Source organism: Pinus tabuliformis, chromosome 8 (genome assembly GCF_031772625.1).
Source record: "Pinus tabuliformis cultivar Carrire ecotype Pingquan chromosome 8, CPIR1, whole genome shotgun sequence".
In the NCBI taxonomy this organism is placed as follows: domain Eukaryota; kingdom Viridiplantae; phylum Streptophyta; class Pinopsida; order Pinales; family Pinaceae; genus Pinus; species Pinus tabuliformis.
Window position 1 is genome coordinate 1,881,294,346 of NC_142294.1, and position 21,875 is coordinate 1,881,316,220.

Here is a 21,875-nt window from a genome sequence, read left to right on the forward strand (position 1 = left end):
TAGTAGGTCAGTTCGTCAAACAGTACATAAGAATCCACATAAAAACTTAGGAAGTCTTGAATACAAGCTGAGGAGAAGAGACTGCGTTCTCATCTCATGGCTTTGAGGTTTTTGATGATACAGTCTCTGTAAAAGGAGCTTGCTCCATAAAAGCTTTCGATAATATATAAACTACCTGACCTTGTTAAATATATATATATATAATATCTTCGTAACTAATAACATTAATAGGTTTAGGCCTAGATATTAACTAAGAATTAGAATATTAAAAAAAATGTGATTAGGAAGAAAGAATGGGAATCCAACATCTCTTGATACTCCAATGATCATCCCTATTTAAATTAACAGGTTTCTTTTCAATCTCTAAGGCATCCCTAAATTTACGATGATGAAAACGGTCAATCCTAGCAATGACACTAGCCTCTTCAATGCAGATGTGATGATTGGTTTTTTCTACATGTTCAGCCAAAGCAGAGGAGCGAGATCTTCCATGCTTGATGTCAGCAGCATGTTCACAGATCCTTTGGTTTATTGATCGATTGGTCTCACCAATATAAGGAGTTCCACATGAACAGGGAATGATGTAAACACCTTTCCCATCCTTGGGGTTAACAGGGTCCTTAACAGACTGAAGATAACTCCGAATAGTGTTAAGGGGCCTAAAAGAAGAATGAATCTTATGCTTTTTCAAGATCCTAGCGATTTTATGAGTGGTCCCCTGAATAAAAGGAAGATAAACTACAGAAGAGAAATCCTTGGAATCAATCTTATTCTTAGGACCTTTCTGAGCATTTTGAAAAGTCGTAAGACCTTAGGACCTACTATAACCATTCTTATTAAAAACTTTTAGGAGGTGGGTTTTCTCATCTTCAAGGTGATTTTTGTCAAAAATTCGTAATGCCCGGGTGGCTAAGGTGTTGAACATGCCTAGCTTTTGAGTAAGAAAATGATGGGAACTAGCATGGAGATATTGCTCTGTGTGAGTTTTCTTCCTAAAAACTTGATGAGAGAGAACCGTCATCCTTTTTAGAGATAAGAACGTGAAGAAAAGGCAGGATTGACTATTTTCATCATCGCTCCATGTGAGTTTTCTTCCTAAAAACTTGATGAGAGAAAGAACCGTCGTCCTTCTTAGAGATAAGAACGTCAAGAAAAGGCAGGATTGACCATTTTGATCATCCTAAATTTATGGAGGCCTTAGAGATTGAAAAGAGGCCTGTTAATTTGAATAGGAATGATGGCTGGAGTATCAACAGATGTTGGATTCCCGCTCTTTCTTCCTAATCACATTTTAAATATTCTAATTATTAGCTAATGTCTAGGTATGAACCTATTAATATTATTAGTCATGAAGATATTATTAATATTAATAGTCATGGAGATATTATATATAATAATAAGGTTATAAAGGGATAAACAAATTTTATTTATTTATTTATTAAATTATTATTATTATTATTATATACATTATGATTTTTAATCATTTTATTTTACTATTTAATATTATTACTAATTATTTTAAAAAATAATATTTAGGCCTAAATCTATTAATATTAATAATTATGAAGATATTATATATAATAATTAGGATATAAGAGGATAAAATACTCGGTTTCAAAAATAATAGGATACTCGGTTTCCCCACGAAGGCGAGTTAATGTTTTTTGATACTCTGTACTGTTTTATTTTCTTTATAGTAATAAAAAGAGATCCACTTCAGCTTAAAAAATAATAATAATAATAATAATAATTAGGATATAAGAAGATAAAAATAAAAAAATATTTATTTTTTTATTGTTTTTAAATGCTTGATTTATTATATTATTTTATTAAAATCTCAATTAATATTATTTAAAAAAAATTAATAAGAATTTAATTCAATAAATTCCCTTACTCTTCTTTTTCAAGACCTAATTTATAATTTCTGTGGGCGAATAATTAGGATATGTCTTTGCTTTTGATTGCGGGTGAATAATTGGTTGGAGTCTTGTTTACAGTTGAGCAATCAGCAGCATGAGAAAAACAGCGCTATAATCCATTTCTCCCCTTTCCAATACAGCGGTATGAATTGTATTCTGGATATGCGGATATATATATATATCACAGCGATTATCATTCCTCCACTATCTTTTCAGAGTCTTGCGTCTACTTTTTAAGTCCTCCACTATCTTTTCAAAGTCTCCCGTCTATATCGTACAGCAGAAAAAGTGGCGTGGACGAATAATTAGGATATGTCTTTGCCTTTGATTGCGGGCGAATAATTAGGATATGTCTTTGCTTATAATTAGGATATGATTGCGGGCGAATAATTAGGTTATGTCTTTGCTTATAATTAGGATATGATTGCGGGCGAATAATTACGATGTCCCTCTGCGCCTGCTTTTTCTCGACATTTTTATTATTATATTTTGGGTGTGCCTCATCACAATAATCGTCTGCCTTTCTTTCCCACTTTGTGCGCTTTTTCTGTCTCCACGTCAGATATCTCCATTTGTGATCTTCTCTTGTCCATCTCACCCAAATTATTATTAAATTTATATTTATAATAAAATATTAATTATTAAATTTTCAGCTTTTTACCAAAATCTGAAACATGGCACTATAAATATTATAATAGTAAAATATAAATTATTACATTTTCAGCTTTTTACCAAAATATGCCGGTATAAATATTATAATATAAAAATAATAAAACAAAAATTATTACATTTTCATCTTTTTTCTTCTCTCACTATTGTTTTCCGTCTATAAATACCATGTGAGAAGCCACCTACACACCACTGCACTTCTGCTCTTCTACTCTCCATTTCAAGCACCATGGCGTTTCTATTTTTTTATTTTCCTTTCCGTATCTTGTTTCTCCTCTTCGTATGCTGTTTTTCCTTCTCCTGCTCTGCGCACAAATTTCACGAAGATCGGAAATGGCTCTTGTCATTCAAGATCGATATTACCAATGATCCTCATGCTTCCATGGCCAACTGGAGTCCTGCAGTCCACCTGTGCAACTGGACTGCCGTTACGTGCAGTCGCAGGCACGCGGACAGGGTGGTCTCTCTCGACCTAAGTGGCATGGATCTGAGCGGCTCCATATCTCCTTCCCTCGGCAATTTGTCATTTCTCCATACGCTTAATCTCAGTGCCAATGCTCTCCATGGTCATATTCCACCACAACTGGGACGCCTCTTTCGTTTAAGAAACCTCTGGTTGCGCAACAATTTTTTCGAAGGAAATATCCCTACAGAGTTCGGCTCCCTCAAACATTTACAACAGCTTTACTTGGGGTACAACAACCTCACAGGTACCATTTTTTTCAGTGCTCATTATTTTTTATATTAGATTTTCAGGGTCGATTATATGTTGTCCGGTGCCATTACAGCATAATTGGGCTTGCTAACCAAATTGCGCACTCTTTCCACTGTCAGGGACTATTCCCACATTTTTATCAAACATCTCAAGTTTAACTCAGTTGGGTATTGCGGCAAACAAGCTCACAGGGAGCATTCCACAAGACTTGGGACTGCTCACCAACCTGCAAATACTTTACCTCTGGGAGAATGAATTATCAGGTGTTAAATATCCCCTTCCTCTTCGACTAATGAGCAGGCGTAATTCTTGATTATTTTCTATGCTGCAAAAAGCAATATGGTTCATGGTTGGTGCCATTTCATGTAATTAGATTTTGCTATGATTATCGCAATACCACCGTAATTGAGTTTGCTAACCTATTTCTGTATAAATTGCATTATTAAAAGCCATTCATACGCCTTTGTCAAATATCTTGACTTTAACTAAGCTGGACATTGTCACAAACAAACTCAGTCTCACTGGGAGCATTCCACAAGAATTGGGACTGCTCACCAGCTTGCACAGGCTTTATGTCTCTGACAATGAATTATCAGATACTAATATTCCTCGTTGAGTTTTGAGCAGGCCTAATTCTGGATTGTTCTTTATATTGTAGAAAACGACATGATTAGTTTCAAATCATATTAATTGGATTTTTTCTAATGCTTACTGCCATTTGCCATAATTGGGTTTGCTAATTTATTTTCTCAAATTTTGCATTATCAGGAGCTATTCCTACATCTTTATCAAATATCTCGAGTTTAATGCAATTGCACATTGCCAAAAACATGTTTACTGGGAGCATTCCACAGGAATTGAAACTACTCACCAACCTGCAAATACTTTTTCTCTATCACAATGAATTATCAGGTTCTAAATATTTCCTCTTTAACTAGCGAGCAGTTTAATTTTTATTATTTTTATATAATAGCAAATAACATGGTTGGTGTCATTCATCATAATTGAGATTTTGCTATAGTTAGTGTCTTTGCTAATCTATTTGTGACACTTTGAAATGTCAGGGCCCATTCCAACTTCTTTGTCAAATATCTCGAGTTTAATTGCTTTGGACATTAGTGCGAACAAGCTCACAGGGAGCATTCCACAAGAATTGGGACTATTCACCAATTTGCAAATGCTTAGTCTTTTTGACAATGAATTATCAGGATCCATCCCCACTTCCTTGTTCAATATCTCTACAATGACCGACTTGTTCATTTATCAAAATAAATTCACTGGCAATATTCCCTCTTGTTTGTCAAATATGGTTAACTTAAGTACAATTTATTTATGGGGAAATCAACTTAGTGGAAACATACCAAATTCCATTGGAAATTGTTCAAAACTCATAGAGCTTGAACTATCTTACAACAAATTGGTTGGGAATGTCCCTATAGAGTTGGGTAAGCTATCTCTTCTTGAGAAATTATGGTTGGGCTTTAATCAACTTAGTAGTGGTAGTGCTACCACCATGCCCTTTTTTGTTGCTCTTACCAATTGTTCACGCTTAAAGAGCATAGCATTACATGATAATAAACTAAGTGGTGTCTTGCCCGTTTCCATAGGAAAACTTTCTCCCAATTTGTCTTACTTGTCATTATCAGGAAACATGATAGAAGGAAACATACCTCCACAAATAGGAAATCTTAGCAGCCTAACATTTCTAGATTTATCTAACAATCATTTAAGTGGAAACATTCCATCTTTAAGAAACCTTAAAAATTTAGAAAGGTTATATTTAGTAAACAACAAATTAGAGGGAAACATACCTAATGACTTTCAACAATTACGACGACTAGGTCTCTTGGACGTTAGTAGAAACATGCTCTCTGGAAATATTCCCAATTCCCTTGCATCCCTTAAACAACTAAGAGATGTCCTCCTTCATCACAATCAATTATCAGGAAGCATACCTTCCAACTTAGGAAATTGTACAAATTTGGAATTGCTTGACTTGTCTCACAATACGCTCACCGGAAGGATACCAAGAGAAATTGCTAGACTTTATAATCTTCACTTCTATTTAAATTTGTCATGCAATTTCTTAGAAGGCTCTTTACCTGGAGAGATTGGTAAACTTGCAATGGTTCAAGCTATAGACATATCTGGCAATTACTTGGATGGAACCATTCCAGGTACACTTGGAAGTTGTGTTGAACTATATTGGTTGAATTTATCTCAAAACTTCTTCCAAGGATCTATTCCAGATTCACTTGAAAAATTACAAAGTCTTCTAAGCCTAGATATCTCTTCCAACTCCTTGTCAGGTACAATACCAACTACTCTTGTCAAATTAAAAATGCTTCAATATTTGAATTTGTCTTTTAACAAGCTCGTTGGGGAAATTCCAAAAGGCGGAGTTTTTGCAAATCATTCAATTGTCATGTCCTTCCAAGGAAATCCCAATCTTTGTGGACCACAAGAATTTCACTTATCTGCTTGTCCAGCACCAAGAGGTCATCATACAATTGTGAAAAGAGTATTATTGCCAGTGAGTGGAGCCATTGTTTTTATACTATGTTGCACTTTTTTAAGATTCCTATGGAGAAGGAATATGCATATACAAAACATTGATGTCACAAGAGATATTTTCCAAAAGTTAGAGCATCGAAGGATCTCATATCAAGAGCTTCACATAGCGACCAATGGCTTCAATGAGGCCAACTTGTTGGGAACAAGTAACTTTGGGTCAGTATATAAAGGAATTTTGAGTGATGGCACAGTTGTTGCTGTCAAGGTTCTCCAATTGCAAAACAGTCAAGGTGACAAGAGTTTTAAAGCAGAATGCAATGTCTTGCGGAAGGTTCGGCATCGAAATCTAGTGAAAATCATAACCTCATGCTCCAAACTCCATTTCAAAGGTTTAGTGTTTGAATTTATGTCTAGCATTTGTATCCTGAAAGAGATAGAAACAATGGTCAGGATGTATGTGAATTGGGATTGAAAGCTCGATTAGACATTGCCATAGATGTGGCCCATGCCATGGAGTATCTTCATCATGATTCTTTTGTGCAAGTAGTCCATTGTGATATAAAACCTAGCAATGTGCTTTTGGATGAATATATGTTAGGCTATGTGACAGATTTTGGTATTGCAAGATTAATTGGTGAAAGCTCTGCTAATTCGCATGCTTCATCACTTGCTTTAAGAGGATCAATTGGCTACATTGCCCCAGGTATATCTTTTTAAACATATGTTTTACTTTTATTTTTCCAAAACAATGTTTGTATGGATTGATCAAATAAAATTTAATGAAGGTTTCCTTTGTTGTAGAGTATGGATTGAATGGGAGAGTTTCCACCCAAGGGGATGTTTACAGCTATGGCATTCTTTTATTGGAAATGTTTACGAGAAAACAACCAACTAGCGACATGTTTGTTGGAGACTTAAACTTGCACAATTGGGTGAACTTCACATTTCCAAATAGACTGGAGGAAGTAATTGACAATGGTCTTTTTGACGAGGTGTATAACAATGAATTTGAAAAAAAAAATGTATACACATGCATAATTTCTTTGCTACATGTTGGTTTGCTTTGTTCAAAATACTCACCAGAAGAAAGACCAACGATGAGAGTCGTGGCAAGGATATTGGAGAATATTAGAGAGGATTTGGTGGAAAATGCTACCACTTCTAGGGAATTGAGACCAAGCATATCCAATTTGCTTAGAAATACAAATGCAACAAGGAAAGATGTCCCTACATCAAATGAACAAGGATCTTCCACATTTTAGTCTTATGAAGTTAATAAGAATAAAAAAATTTCAATCTTGTTATTGTTCTTTCAACTAAAATATTTATGTATTTTTAGTTATTCAAGTTTTTTTTCCTTTTGTCTTATATATCTATAGTTATTTCCAATAGAAATTAATTTTTTGATTAATTTTTTTTACAATATTATATTAAATAAATTACAAATTTGCATTTAATTTGATTTACTATATATTCATTTATTATCTATTCATAATATCAAAAAAATTATCCATTAATTTTTTTTCCTATAAATAAATTTCAAATTGTGTATAAATAAATTTCAAATTGTGTAAAAATAGATTGTAACCTTTTATAACAAATTGTGTAAAAATAGATTGTAACCTTTTATAATTATGAGCATTATTATTTAAGATTCAACCATAACTTCTAACATGTTTTTAATGAATTTATTCTGCTGAAATCTAATTAGTTTGTTTACATTTTTAGCCAAAATTGTATCATTGCCTTTTGGAGATTCTCTTAATGTTTCTTAATATATCAAGAATCATTAATGTAAAAGGTAGTTGAAATTTTCAATGGCAATAGATAGAATCAAATGACGTGAAAGATTTATGCCTATGAAAACTTTTGGATTATAGAGGAACCCAAGTGATAGCTGAAAATACGAAGCAAAGTAGAAACATAATAGTCAAACGTCTGATGAAATTCCAATGTAATAGAAATAACTGCAAATCGCTTGACCTTCTCCACCGATTTAAATAGTACAGCACAAAAAATGAATGTCTGCGCATTTGACTGCGGACGAATAATTAGGCTCTGCCGCTATTTTGTCAGAGTTGAGCAAACATGATCTTTAATATTTTGATATATAAACTTGTTATAAGTTTATAGCACATAAATAAAGAATATCATGAAAAATAAACCCTTCAATATTAAGACAATGATATATTTTGCGGAATCCTAACATTATTTGGTTGAGAGGTGCATTTCACAGATTCTTCAGGTTCTTAACATAGAGTTCACATTTATTTTTTTAAATATAATAACACTCTCTAAATATACATGTTTTTGGTATAAAGGAGAAACGGTTAACATGGAGTTAACATGTGTCTTTTTAAATAAAATAAAATATTCTTTAAATAAAAACTATCTCTCTAAACATACATGTTTTGGTATAAAAGAGAAGTAGTAAAAACATTTTACTCTTGCTCTTAGCCATAAATAATATATTAGGAAAAGTAACACAATTTTATATAAACTTTAAAGAATGATAAAATAACTAAAAGTTAAAAAAAATTATATTCACTTATTATGAGCAAAATCTATAATTTTTATACTTTTTAAAAATATTTTAATAATTTGAATATCTATAATAACCAATTTATTTCAAAATCAATTACATATATATAGATGTATATAAAGAGAGAGTAGAAACAAAAAAATATTTTAGTGTTGATCATAATTAAATATTTCAATTTAGAGAAAAAATTGCATGTAAAAATGTTCAATTACTTTTTAAGAAAAATAATAATAAGAGATGTATAATTCATTTATTTTTAATATAAAATTAATATGTGGCATTTAAAAAAATTGATACTTAATCTTTAGAAATTAGCAAGATATTGTAAATATGAGAATAAAAAAAACCCAGAAACATTGGAATATGAATCTCAAGGAGGTCTCTCTCTGATGATTCTTCTTAATAAAATTCATCAATTCATTCATGAAATTACCAATTACCAGAGTATTATGTATGTGTGTTGTATTTAATACCGAAATAGAGCATTGAATATCTGCGTTGAATGAAGTGTAATCTCTTCATATTCTCTGCCTTGAAGCAGCGTGGGAATGCCTCTCTATTATCCACGATGAAGGAATTGCATTTGAACAATGTGTACGCCAGTTGTGAACCCGACATGGAATGAATTGGTTCCTTGGTTGAACCTGCATTAAATCACGATCTTCAATACCTTGCATAGCTCTTGGTATGTGTGTTGAGTTGAGCTATTTTCAATTTTGAGTTATTTCAATTGCATGCTGCGATGAGCCTAATCATAGATTTTGGGTTATCTGATGATTTTTTGTAAAAAATCTAAAAAGAATTGTATGTTAGTAAGCTATTTGCAAGAGTATAGTTCAGAATTTCATTTAATAATGAATTCACTCATTTCTATAGTTGGAGTAGTTCTTATTTGCAAAGAGAACCATTGTGAATAGTTTAGAAAAATAAAGCATATTCTTATTTTTAATGAATTCTTGAAAGGTGTTTGTGAAGGAGAAGGTGGCAATCCTCTTGAAAAACCCACTTCAAACAAAAGAGCTCACCATATGGGAAAACAAGAAAAACAAGGCCTATGCCTTAATTGTTGCATTAGTAAATGAAGAGGTTGTTGGTCAAAGTTGTCATTGATGTCAATATGGCACTGTTGGAGATGGAATATATTTTTGTGATGCATGAATTACCCTTTTTTGATGTTGCCCTATCCTAATGGCAAACCCTAGGAGAAATCCCTAAATGCATATGTACATAATGCCTTAACTCTAATTGCGTAGAAGCCCTAATCTAGCATTGGGATACTTCAACATTCTCCTTTTAAGCATGTCATTAAGGATTCAATTAGAACATGTCTTCTCAGGAAGTGTAGCAGAATGCCTAAAGGGACTAGTAGCCATGCTTTTGTTTCACACAGATCCGGATCTCCTCCTTACCTTCTAAGCCTAGTCGGGAGGAGTTGTTATAAGTAAATTCTTCTGAGCAAGAGAATGCTCTATTTAAAAAAATAAGATTGGGAAGATCTGAGATGTCCCACTTGTATGCATTCCCCTCATAATGCAGTTCTTCTTTTATATTCTTCCCATGAGACTCGAATACCACCTTTATATGTGTGACACTAGCTATAGGCATTAAAATTATCTTGATCAGTTCAGGAAAGCATATTTAGCATAAAAAATATCAACTCCTTCAAATGGATGAGATCATTCTGTAGAAAGCTTTGCTCACTCAAGTTCTGAACCAATTGCCCCTTCAAGATTAACAGTTGAAAGGTTGGAAAGTAATGAATTAGTTTTGGAGAGCTCCATTGTTCATTGGAAACTTTGAAATATGGAAGGCAAGAATGAATAATTTCTTAATGGCTCAAGATTTTGAAGTCTGGGAATTAGTGATGACTGAAAGAACGATGGAAGAAGAATCCAAGGAATGTAATGCAAGAGAAATAAAAGCAATCTTGAGTGGGCTACCAGATCCTATAAAGGCCAAAGTAGAAAAATGTTCATCGGCAATAGGTATGTGGGACAAACTTCAAAATCTTCATTCAAAAGGAGCATTTACCATGACCTCTAATCAAGAAGATGGTGGAAATCAAGAAGAAAATCTAGAACCTCTAAAGGGAGCTGAAAATAAGAATGAAGACATCAAGACCAAGGAGGACCTAGAAGATGAAAAAGATCTCAAGGCAAAACTTGTAGTTGCCCTAGAGGAAATAAGCATTTTGAAAAAGGAAAATGAGGAGCTCAAGAAGCAAGCACAAGATGGTGACCATGACCTTGACAAGACAAGGAAGGAAGTTGACATTTTCAAGCTTCAAGTACAAGAAAGAGATGAGGAGCTCACTAAGTTAAAGGAGGAATTACATCAAAACAAGAAAAGGCATCATGAAGAAGTCATATCCATGAAAAATCAATTAGATAAAGTAAAGAAAAGGGAAGAAAATTTGTCAAGCCATCTTGAACAAAGACATGAAGACTTGAAAAAACTTGAAATAAAAATTGGTCAATACAAGGAAGATGTATCCTCCCTTAAATCTTAGTTGGAAGAAGAAAAGAAACAAGCACAAGGAGCTGAAAAGGTGATTGGAGATTTGGCACTCCTAGAAGGACAAGTCAGTGAAGAAGAAAAGGAAAGAAATGCCATGACATGCCAACTAGAAGAAAAGGACGAAGAGATCTTCAAATTAAAATCAGATATCACCTCACTTAAGGCCCAATCATGTGAAGCAACAAGAATGAAGGATAAGATAGAGAATCATCTAGCAAAGAAGGATGAAGAATGCAAGATGATGAAAGAAGAAATTGATCTCCTAAGGAAAGAAGTTGATCATCTGAACAAGAGTCTATAGAGCTCTCAAACCCTTGAGCTTTCTTAGAGTCTTTCACCCCTTTTTCTTGTTTGATCAATTGTCATCTTTTGGCATGTTTGATTGATTTATCATGCTTTTGGTCCTATTCTGGTGATTTCGAAGGTTGGTCTTTGTGTATTCGAATTTTACTAGCTATGTAAACATTTGTCACATGCATACACAAAGTTTTAAGCATTGTCACACAAGTGTCGTCACGGTCTTCCTAGGGTCTATCTCAAGTGTCACACTTGTCACTTTTTGTTCTAGACAGTCTAATAGAGGGTAATGATTTGTCTTGTTGTTCTGGTGGTCTATGTTGTTGTGTTGTTGAAATATGCTAAATGTCTAATCACAATTTCATGTTCCTCACAAGTTCACTTGCCTCCCACACTTAGCCATTTTTTCAAAAATCCTCTCAACCGGGAAACTCTCTTTCACCGAACCCTCACTGAACTGTGCAATACGTAGTGCGCAGTCACTATCCCCCAGGGCAGTTGCACTACACAATTCTAGAGCTTAACATACTGCCTTCATCCAAAGAATTGCGCAATAGCTTCTCCTAGCCTGACCTGAACTGCACATTTCACAAGATCAGTCATCAAGCTTCCTCCCTACTTGTTGGAACCCCACATGCATAGATACCCAAGTCTTCCTTTCCTCCCTAAACTACGTAGAAGTGTCTCCCCAATGTCCTCCCTCAGCCAGGACTCACTGAGCTCTAGAACTGCGCAAACCTTTCCTCCTAAGCCCCTCTGCTACCCAATCCAGCCTTGCCTCTAAAAACTGCACAAACCTGCCTCCCAAGGTCCCATCTTACAACAACCACTGATGGTCTCAACTATGCAATCTTATCTCCCAATGGTCTCTGTGCAATTTTTCCTGGTAGTGAAGACTATGCTCAGGAGTTCCTCAACCAAGCCTGAGTTACGCTCTACGCAGTCTCAGTGACTAGTCTCCCTCCTTGTCACTTAGAATTGCGCAATGCACAATTCTTGGGCCCTCTTTCTTAGTCTATCTCTTTTCCTGGGCTTAGCCCATAGATAACAGTGCATCATTTAGACTAGGGAGTTTTTGGATTTGATGTCGTCCTATCATCATTGAATTGCAGGAGTAGTTACACTGTCAGATCATGGCGAGATGATGAAGAAGGAGAAGAAGGAGCGAACATGCTAGAAGACTCACTTACAATTGGATAGACAAAAAAGCTTATCAAGAACAATCAAATGGAACACATGCATGCAACCACCTCTCAAGACCAAAGATCACTGAAGACCCCACATCATCAATCCATATGGAGGAGAAGAGAAAGCACATCCAAGAACACATCTATCACTCAGCAATAGTGGCTTGATATTTCCACCCTAGCAAGCTGTTCCATCTCAGCAATGTCATATCAATTCGTGTCATGAGTTGTCAAAGGCCACATCACTATTATGGGCCATATCTATTGTAAATCGAATGTAATGTAAAGTGGAAGTCCAATGGACACACATGAATAAGAAGAGCCATGTCAGTTGAAAACTCATTGGAAGTTGAACAATCATGAGGGCAGTCCAAGAATCACAAGGGTCAAGCATCACCCTTGGTTATATATACCCCCCTCATTGTATAAGCGAAGGAATTTTCACCTTGGCTCCTCCCGCAAAGCATAAAGAGTTTCAGTCAACTATTTGAGGAGCGAGGAGTGGCTCCAATGTCCCACTACTAGGGTTGGTGGCGTATGATGTAAATATGTGCCTTGGAACTTTTTCTTAATACAGAAGCATGTTCAAGTGAGTACCATGACTTATGGATGTTTGTAAGGCTATTCCTTGAGCATTTGTAATTCATGTTTGTTTCACATGTACTAAGATAGATGAACTATTTCAGTTTTTTTAGTGCTTACCTTGTTGGGAATGTGTTGTATTGGTTATCACTATTGTCTCATCCTTGTGGATTACTCTGCAGAATACTAAACAGGGCTTTCTCGCTCATTTTTTATAATGATTGCCGCATCCGCTATGGACTATTCCGCTGGATGTTGGACATACCTTCCTGGTTCACGTGTGTCTCCTCTTGGGTGGTACTATTACCTCTCACTTAGAGGCTCACTTCTCTCCCCATTTTGCAGTAAGAGAACCTAGACATAGTTACGTTATGCACTCACTAGGCACACTCACCTTGCTTTCTCGAAGGTACCAGTGCAACACTTTCATGTGTTGAATAGAAAGAGCCAAGGAAAATCTATAAGTATATGGCAACTGGGCCATCATACCGGATGGGAATCCTACACCAAATGGTGTGAGGTCTAATTGGAACCTCATATCGGGGAGATCCCCTAAATGTTGGTGGATCCAACACCGTCAACAGGTGGGGAAGTGGATTTTATGGCATATCATGTATGGAGATGTGTGGACATGTGATATGTATAGGAGATTTCTTGTGGGTAGAAAAGAAAATGATGTGCATAAAATTGAACTATCTGGAGGATGAATTGTGTGGAACAAATAAATGTGTAGGGGGAGAGGTGTGCAAAGGATTAGGTAGTGTAGTTCTTCCGCACACATTAAAATGACTAATTGTAGGAGGGTGTGTGGAGGAGTGTGTAGAAATAAGTCTATGTAGAAAGTGGAAATGTGTGGAATATGTAACAATGTGATGTTTCCCCACATGGTGTACATAGAAAAATAAATAAGTACTAGATCTTTAGGGGGTGGAAAATAATATTGAGGGATGGTGGTGGAGCACAAAAATATGTCAACAAGGCTTTAACTATTATATATGTATAGAAATATCCCTTGGCCTAAAATATCGTTGAAGTTGTACTTGACTCTAATCCATGTTGATATTAAATGCTAGGAAGGGTTGATGTCATAATAACTTCTATTGCATTGCATGAGGGTGCTAGTTTAGATATTTGACCACCAACATAACACCTTTCCAACTAACCCAAAACAATGATTGTGTCTTCTTCCAAAGGCTTGGTGCATATTTTCATAGGTAAGATTAAGGGGACTTCAAGACTAAAAGGGTTATCCATTAGATTAGAACAAATTTTTGGCCCTCCAATGGATTACTTATGAAATCATTAAGGTCTTACTACATTATCTTGCAATAGGAGAGTAATTGTGTAGACTATTGGAATGAAATGATTAAAATATAAACCCTATACCCTTTAGAATCCCTAACCAAATTTCCCAATAATAATTACTAATATATAAAAAGATCCATATTATTAAAAAAATGTATTTTCATCATTAATTAAAATGAAAAATTAGTAACATAAAAACTCTATTATTATGTCCATTTTTTAGATTATATCATGTATATACAATTGGGACACTTATGATAAACAATTTTAATATTTCACAATCATAATACACATTAAAGAGACAAAATGATGATATATAAAAGTCTTATCATGGGTAAGGAAAATGGGTGAACGTTATGGACTCTCTCGGAGGGAACCATGCTAAAACGCTCAAAGGAATTAATGATAAATGATATATTATGATGTGGTGAGAACATTTATGAATTGCGAAATTAAATTTAATTTCAAGAATTTTCTTAAAATGTATAAAGATATACACATGGTTACTAAGCTATTTATAAATAAAAGCATAGAGGAAAATTAGTGGAATGCAAAATAAGGAAAATTACACATTTAGACAGTCCTATGTCATCTTCTTATTTATTTCACATAAAAAAAATATATAGTTTTTTAATCTTAAATGTGTATTCGATTCTATTTTTCCTCCTCTTATCCTTATCCCATGATGAGTTGTTCTAATCCTTATCCATCCTTACTAATGTAAGAACATATCTAAGAGGTATTTACATCCTTGTACCATATAAGTGTATGATAACATGAATATATGAATGGGAGTTTATGCTTATATCATATTGTTTTGTCTATTCTTTAAGAAGGTATTAGATTAATATAGTGACAAGGATGGGTAGTTCTTCCATAGTATTGTTTTTTCTATTCTTTAAGAAGGTATTAGATTAATTTAGTGACAAGGACGGGTAATTCTTCCATAGTATTGATCCATAAGAGTTGTAGCTAATGGTGTGAGATAATAGTGTTGATATAAGGATAAATAAAAAGAAGAGTAGTTGGCATGCACAAGTCACATTATCGATGCAAACTATTATTATTGGCCTATGGAATGTAGATTGACATTATTGCTTACAAGTCTATTCTTTTAGATTTAATATATTTTGTTATAAAATCATATGGCTTGATACACTTACATATGGTATGGTTTTGACAAAAAATTGATGTCTAAATTGTATCTAATACATTGAGCTATGTTATAATCCTCCTTGAGAAGTATGTCTTCTTTCAGAGGGTTGCTGAGGTATATGTGTGATCGAACACCGAGGACAGTGGCCCCCAAGGGGGAGGGTTCTATAATAGCCTTGGTGAAAATTCCATGTAATAAAAGTTGAAAATAATAACCATGGTTCATGGGACACTTATTCTAAGCTAAATGTTGGGAAAGACATCCAGGGGGTGTTCATTTGGTTGTTTATGGCTAAGGAAATTGGCAAAGGCAATGGCTAAGGCTTTGGAAAGGCAAAATGACATTTTTGTCACATTTATTTATGAAAATAATGGAAATTAGGAGAAAAATGAGGTGAAAGGTAACAGGTTTCACATGAGGAGGAAAATGAAGAAAATAGAGGCCTCATTCATAAAAAGGCTTCCGAGGATCAGTTGGTAACCCTTTTTCAGTTTAGCTTTGGAGCTCTCTCATTTCTCTCTCTCTCTCTCACACTCTTGGAAACTTAGAGTTTTCTTGGAGCACTTTGGCATTGGAGCAAGAAAGGAGAAGAGGGCAAGAGGAAGCAAACATCAAGTAGGGAAAGGCATGATCAAGAAGCTATAGCAGGCTTCATTGCATGTATCGACTTGCACATGTATTTTCCTTGCTAGATTTAGCATGCATGGTATTGTATGTGGTTATTTTCTATCATGGAATAGGTTTTCCCAGGTGTGACAATGTTCTTTAGCCTAGCCTTTCCATTTCCCGATAGCCTTGATAAGATGAATTCTCATATTCAGTTAATGTGGGATGGCTAGATGGATTTGAAGCTGAGTGGGGTGGATCTTCGAAATGAAAAACAAATGGCCTAGTGGTCCCTGAACCGAACTGTGGATCATGGTAAAGCTAGTGGCCTAGTAACCCCTGAACCAGACTGTGGGTTGCTGTAAAGCCACGATTATGTGCCTAGGAATCCTTGCCAGTGAATGGTGGGATGTACGGTAAAGCCAAGAAGTGGATTTCTCTTCGTTGGGCCTAACAGTCCTGGGATGGGATGTACGGTAAAGCCTTGAGAGTGTGTATCGGTGTAGGACCTAGTGATCCATGGATGAGACTGTCGATTACGGTAAAGCCTGAGAGACTAGGAGGCACTCAATTTCCTCACGGTGTAGATGGAGAACTTTAGTGGCATCGTTGCTTGTTTTTTTCTTTTGGTTTGTTCTATGAGTCCCACATTCATGCTTGGAATATGGCACATGGGTGATTTGCTGAACAAATACTTGGCTCAGCTAATCTATGGTCGGGCGGAATGTGGTAGTCCCATCTCCAATTGGTTTATTGCATTCATTATTGAGAAATTCATTCCCTTGATTTTTATGTGTAAATGTACTGGTGTATATGTGGATTTTATGGTTGAAATGCTTATGATATTTTTGTCCCTATTATGCAAGTTTTATGTATGTTTTATGATAGAAGCTATGTATGGCTCTTAACGTGTTTTTACATGTACATGAATGGATAATGTGTCTATGACCTAATAGATGATAATGTAGCAATTGATATGAGGGAACAATGGTTCATAGCGATTCTCAGATAATTATGAGATCCTTACACTTAATTATGTTGTTTACACCTGTAGGGTACATGTTGATGATATGTTTGACGAAATGTCTATCATGGCTAGTTGGGGTTTGGTTAAGGTCTTGTTTAACTTATTTATTTTGCATCATTTTTTCCCTAATCTTTTATTGATCTTAAGTTATCATTCCATTCTGGGTATTGACCTGGGCTCTGGCCCTAAAAAAGTGGCTCAAATCCTGGGGACGTTGGCACAAAATTGCCAAAATGAGTCTCTGGATGCTGGCAGGAAATCATGTGAGAGCGACTCTAGGTTTTTAGACGTTGTCATGCCTATAGCATGAGAGCAACTAAGGCCTAAGTTGTCCAAAAACTCAGTGGGACCCTAGGGCAAGCTGTGTGAAGTGTTGGATTGGTTCTTCTAACAAATGTTTTTACCTCTTTTAACAATGAATTATTAGGTACTAAATATTTCTTTTTTGACCACTAAATAGGTCTAATTCTTGATTATTTTTTATAAAGTAGAAAATAATATGATTGGTGGCAGTTCATTATAATTAGTTTTTCTTATGGTTGATGCTATGTCACCATAATTAGTTATGGTCATTATGGATTATTATTTTATAGGGTAGAAAACAATATGGTTGTCGTGAGTTCATCATAATTAGGTTTTCTTATGGTTGATGCTATATCATTATAATTGGTTATGCTAACTTATTTGTGCACACTTTGCATTGTTAGGGGCCATTCCTATGTCTTTGTCAAATGTCTCAAGTTTAACTGAGTTGGCCATTTATAATAACAAACTCACAAGAAGCATTCCACAAGAATTGGGGCTCCTCACCAACCTGCAAATACTTTACCTCTATGAAAATGAATTGTCAGGTACTAGATATTTCCTCTTTAACTAGTGAGCAGTCCATTTTTTATTATTTTTATATAATGACAAATAACATGGTTGGTGTCATTCATCATAATTGAGATTTTTTTATAGTTGGTGTCAGTCTATCGTAATTGTGTTTGCTAATCTACTTGTCGACACTTTGAAATGTCAGGGGATTTTCCAACTTCTTTGTCAAATATCTCGAATTTAATTGCTTTGGGCATTTGTACGAACAAGCTCACAGGGAGCATTCCACAAGAATTGGGACTATTCACCAATTTGCAAGTTCTTCATCTTTGTGACAATGAATTATCAAGATCCATCCCCACTTCCTCGTTCAATATCTCTACATTGACCAACTTCTTAATTTTTGAAAATAAATTAACTGGAAATATTCCCTCTTGTTTGTCAAATATGGTTAACTTAGGAGCAATTGATTTATGGGGAAATCAACTTAGTGGAAACATACCAAATTCCATTGGAAATTTCTCAAAACTCATAGTGCTTGATTTAGCTTACAACAAATTTAGTGGCAATGTCCCTATAGAGTTGGGTAAGCTTGCCCTCCTTGAAATATTATACTTGTCCTCTAATCAACTTTGTAGTGATAGTGCTACAACCATGCCCTTTCTTGCAGCTCTTACCAATTGTTCACGCCTTAAGGAAATACACTTATACAACAATAAACTAAGTGGTGCCTTGCCCCCTACCATAGGAAAACTTTCTCCCAATTTGTCTTTCTTGTCATTAGCAGGAAACATGATAGAAGGAAACATCCCTCCACATATAGTAAATCTTAGTAGCCTAACCTTTATAAATTTATCTAGTAATCTTTTAAATGGAAGCATTCCATCTTTAAGAAACCTTAAAATTTTAGAAAGGTTATATCTAGCAAATAACAAATTAGAGGGAAACATGCCTAATGACTTTCAATAACTACAACGATTGGGTCTTTTGGACATTAGTAGAAACATGCTCTTTGGAAAGATTCCCAATTCCCTTGCATCCCTTAAACAACTAAGAGATCTCCTCCTTCATCATAACCAATTATCAGGAAGCATACCTTCCAACTTAGTAAATTGTACAAATTTGGAATTACTTGACTTGTCTCACAATATGCTACATTTCCCGAGGTATGTCCTTTTTAAACCTCTCTTTTATTTTCCCTTTTTCAAAACAATATTTGTATGGATTAATTAAGTAAAATCTAATGAAGCTTTCCTTTGTTGTAGGGTATGGATTGAGTGGGGCAGTTTCCACCCAAGGGGATGTTTATAGCTATGGAATTCTTTTGTTAGAAATTCTTACCAAAAAACAACCAACTAGTAACATGTTTGTTGGAGACCTAGACTTGCACAATTGGGTAAACTTCGCATTCCCATATAAATTGAAGGATGTAATTGATAGTCCTCTTTTATGGCGCTGAATTTGAAGAAAAAAATGTATACACGTGCATAATTTCATTGGTACATATTGGTTTGCTTTGTTCAAATTTCTCACGAGAAGAAATTGCTAATGGTGTGAGATAATAGTGTTGATATAAGGATAAATAAAAATAAGAGTAGTTGGCATACGCAAGTCATATTATCGATGCAAACTATTATTATTGGCCTATGGAATGTAGATTGGCATTATTGGTTACAAGTCTATTCTTTTAGATTTAATATATTTGGTTATAAAATCATATGGCTTGATGCACTTACATATGGCATGGTTCTGACAAAAATTTGATGTCTAAATTGTATCTAATACATTGAGCTATGTTATAAACCTCCTTGAGAAGTATGTCTTCTTTCAGAGGGTTGCTGAGGTATGTGTGATTGAACACCGAGGACAGTGGCCCCCAAGGGGGAGAGTTTTGTAATAGCCCTAGTGAAAATTCCATGTAATGAAAGTTAAAAATAATAACCATGGTTGATGGGACACTTATTCTAAGCTGAATGTTGGGCAAGACATCCTAAGGGGTGTTCATTTGGTTGTTTATGGCTAAGGAAATTGGCAAAGGTAATGGCTAAGGCTTTGGAAAGGAAAAATGACATTTTTGTCACATTTATTTATGAAAATAATGGAAATTAGGAGAAAAATGAGGTGAAAGGTAACAGGTTTCACGTGAGGAGGAAAATGAAGGAAAATAATGGAAAATGAAGAAAATATAGGCCTCATTCATAAAAAGGCTTCTGAGGATCAGTTGGTAACCCTTTTTCAATTTAGCTTTGGAGCTCTCTCATTTCTCTCTCTCTCTCTCACTCTTGGAAACTTAGAGTTTTCCTGGAGCACTTTGGCATTGGAGCAAGAAAGGAAAATAGGGCAAGAGGAAGCAAAGATCAAGTAAGGAAAGGCATGATCAAGAAGCTATAGCAAGCTTCATTGAATGTATCGACTTGCATGTGTATTTTCCTTGCTAGATTTAGCATGCATGGTATTTGCATGTGGTTATTTTCTATCATGGAATGCGTTTTTCCGAGGTGTGACAATGTACTTTAGCCTAGCCTTTCCATTTCCCGGTAGCCTTGATGAGATGAATTCTCATATTCAGTTAATGTGGGATGGCCGGACGGATTTGAAGCTGAGTGGGGTGGATCTCCGAAATGGAAAAAAATGGCCTAGTGGTCCCTGAACCGGACTATGGATCACGATAAAGCCACTAGCCTAGTAACCCCTGAACCAGACTATGGGTTGCGATAAAGCCAGGATTATGTGCCTAGGAATCCTTGCCAGTGAATGGTGGGATGTAAGGTAAAGCCAAGAAGTGGATTTCTCTTCGTTGGGCCTAATAGTCCTGGGATGGGATGTACGGAAAAGCCTTGAGAGTGTGTATTGGTGTAGGACCTAGTGATCCATGGATGAGACTGTCGATTACGGTAAAGCTTGAGAGACTAGGAGGCATTCAATTTCCTCACGGTGTAGATGGAGAACTTCAGTGGCATCCTTGCTTGTTTGGTTCTTTTGGTTTGTTCTATGAGTCCCACATTCATGCCTGGAATATGGCACATGGGTGATTTGTTGAACAGATACTTGGCTCAGCTAATCTATGGTCGGGTGAAACATGGTAGTCCCATATCCGGTTGGTTTATTGCATTCATTATTGAGAAATTCATTCCCTTGAATTTTATGTGTAAATGTATTGGTGTATATGTGGATTTTATGGTTGAAATGTTTATGATATTTGTGTCCCTATTATGTAGGTTTTATGTATGTTTTATGATAGAAGCTATGTATGGCTTTTAATGTGTTTTTACTTGTAAATGAATGGATAATGTGTCTATGACCTAATAGATGATATTGTAGCAAATGATATGAGGGAACAATGGTTCGTAGCGATTCTCAGATAATTATGAGATCCTTACACTTAATTATGTTGTTTACACTTGTAGGTTACATGTTGATGATATGTTTGATGAAATGTCTATCATGGCTAGTTGGGGTTTGGTTAAGGTCTTGTTTAACTTATTTATTTTGCATCATTTTTTCCCTGATCTTTTACTAATCTTAAATTATCATTCCATTCTGGGTATTGACCTAGGCTCTGGCCCTAAAAAAGTGGCTCAAATCCCGGGGACGCTGGCACAAAACTGTCAAAATGAGTCTCTAGACGCTGGCAGGAAATCATGTGAGAGCGACTCTGGGTTTTTAGACATTGTCATGCCTATAGCATGAGAGCGACTAAGTCTTAAGTTGTCCAAAAACTCAGTGGGACCCAAGGGCAAGTTGTGTGAAGTGTTGGATTGGTTCTTCTAACAAATGTTTTTACCTCTTTTAACAATGAATTATTAGGTACTAAATATTTCTTTTTTGACCACTAAATAGGTCTAATTCTTGATTATTTTTTTTAAAGTAGAAAATAATATGATTGGTGGCAGTTCATTATAATTAGTTTTTCTTATGGTTGATGCTATGTCACCATAATTAGTTATGGTCATTATGGATTATTATTTTATAGGGTAGAAAACAATATGGTTGTCGTGATTTCATTATAATTAGGTTTTCTTA

The 21,875-nt window shown here is 35.1% G+C and overlaps 1 protein-coding gene across 1 annotated transcript; it reads left to right on the forward strand.

Moving 5' to 3' along the window:
* Window positions 1-2,811: 2,811 nt before the first annotated feature.
* On the forward strand, window positions 2,812-4,256 carry LOC149243906 (uncharacterized). Its single transcript, XM_089367880.1, has 3 exons — window positions 2,812-3,298; window positions 3,423-3,566; window positions 4,072-4,256. Exons 1-3 carry the CDS (start codon window positions 2,818-2,820, stop codon window positions 4,239-4,241), a joined length of 795 nt encoding a protein of 264 aa, XP_089224006.1. The 5' UTR covers window positions 2,812-2,817; the 3' UTR covers window positions 4,242-4,256.
* The last annotated feature ends 17,619 nt before the right edge of the window (window positions 4,257-21,875 follow it).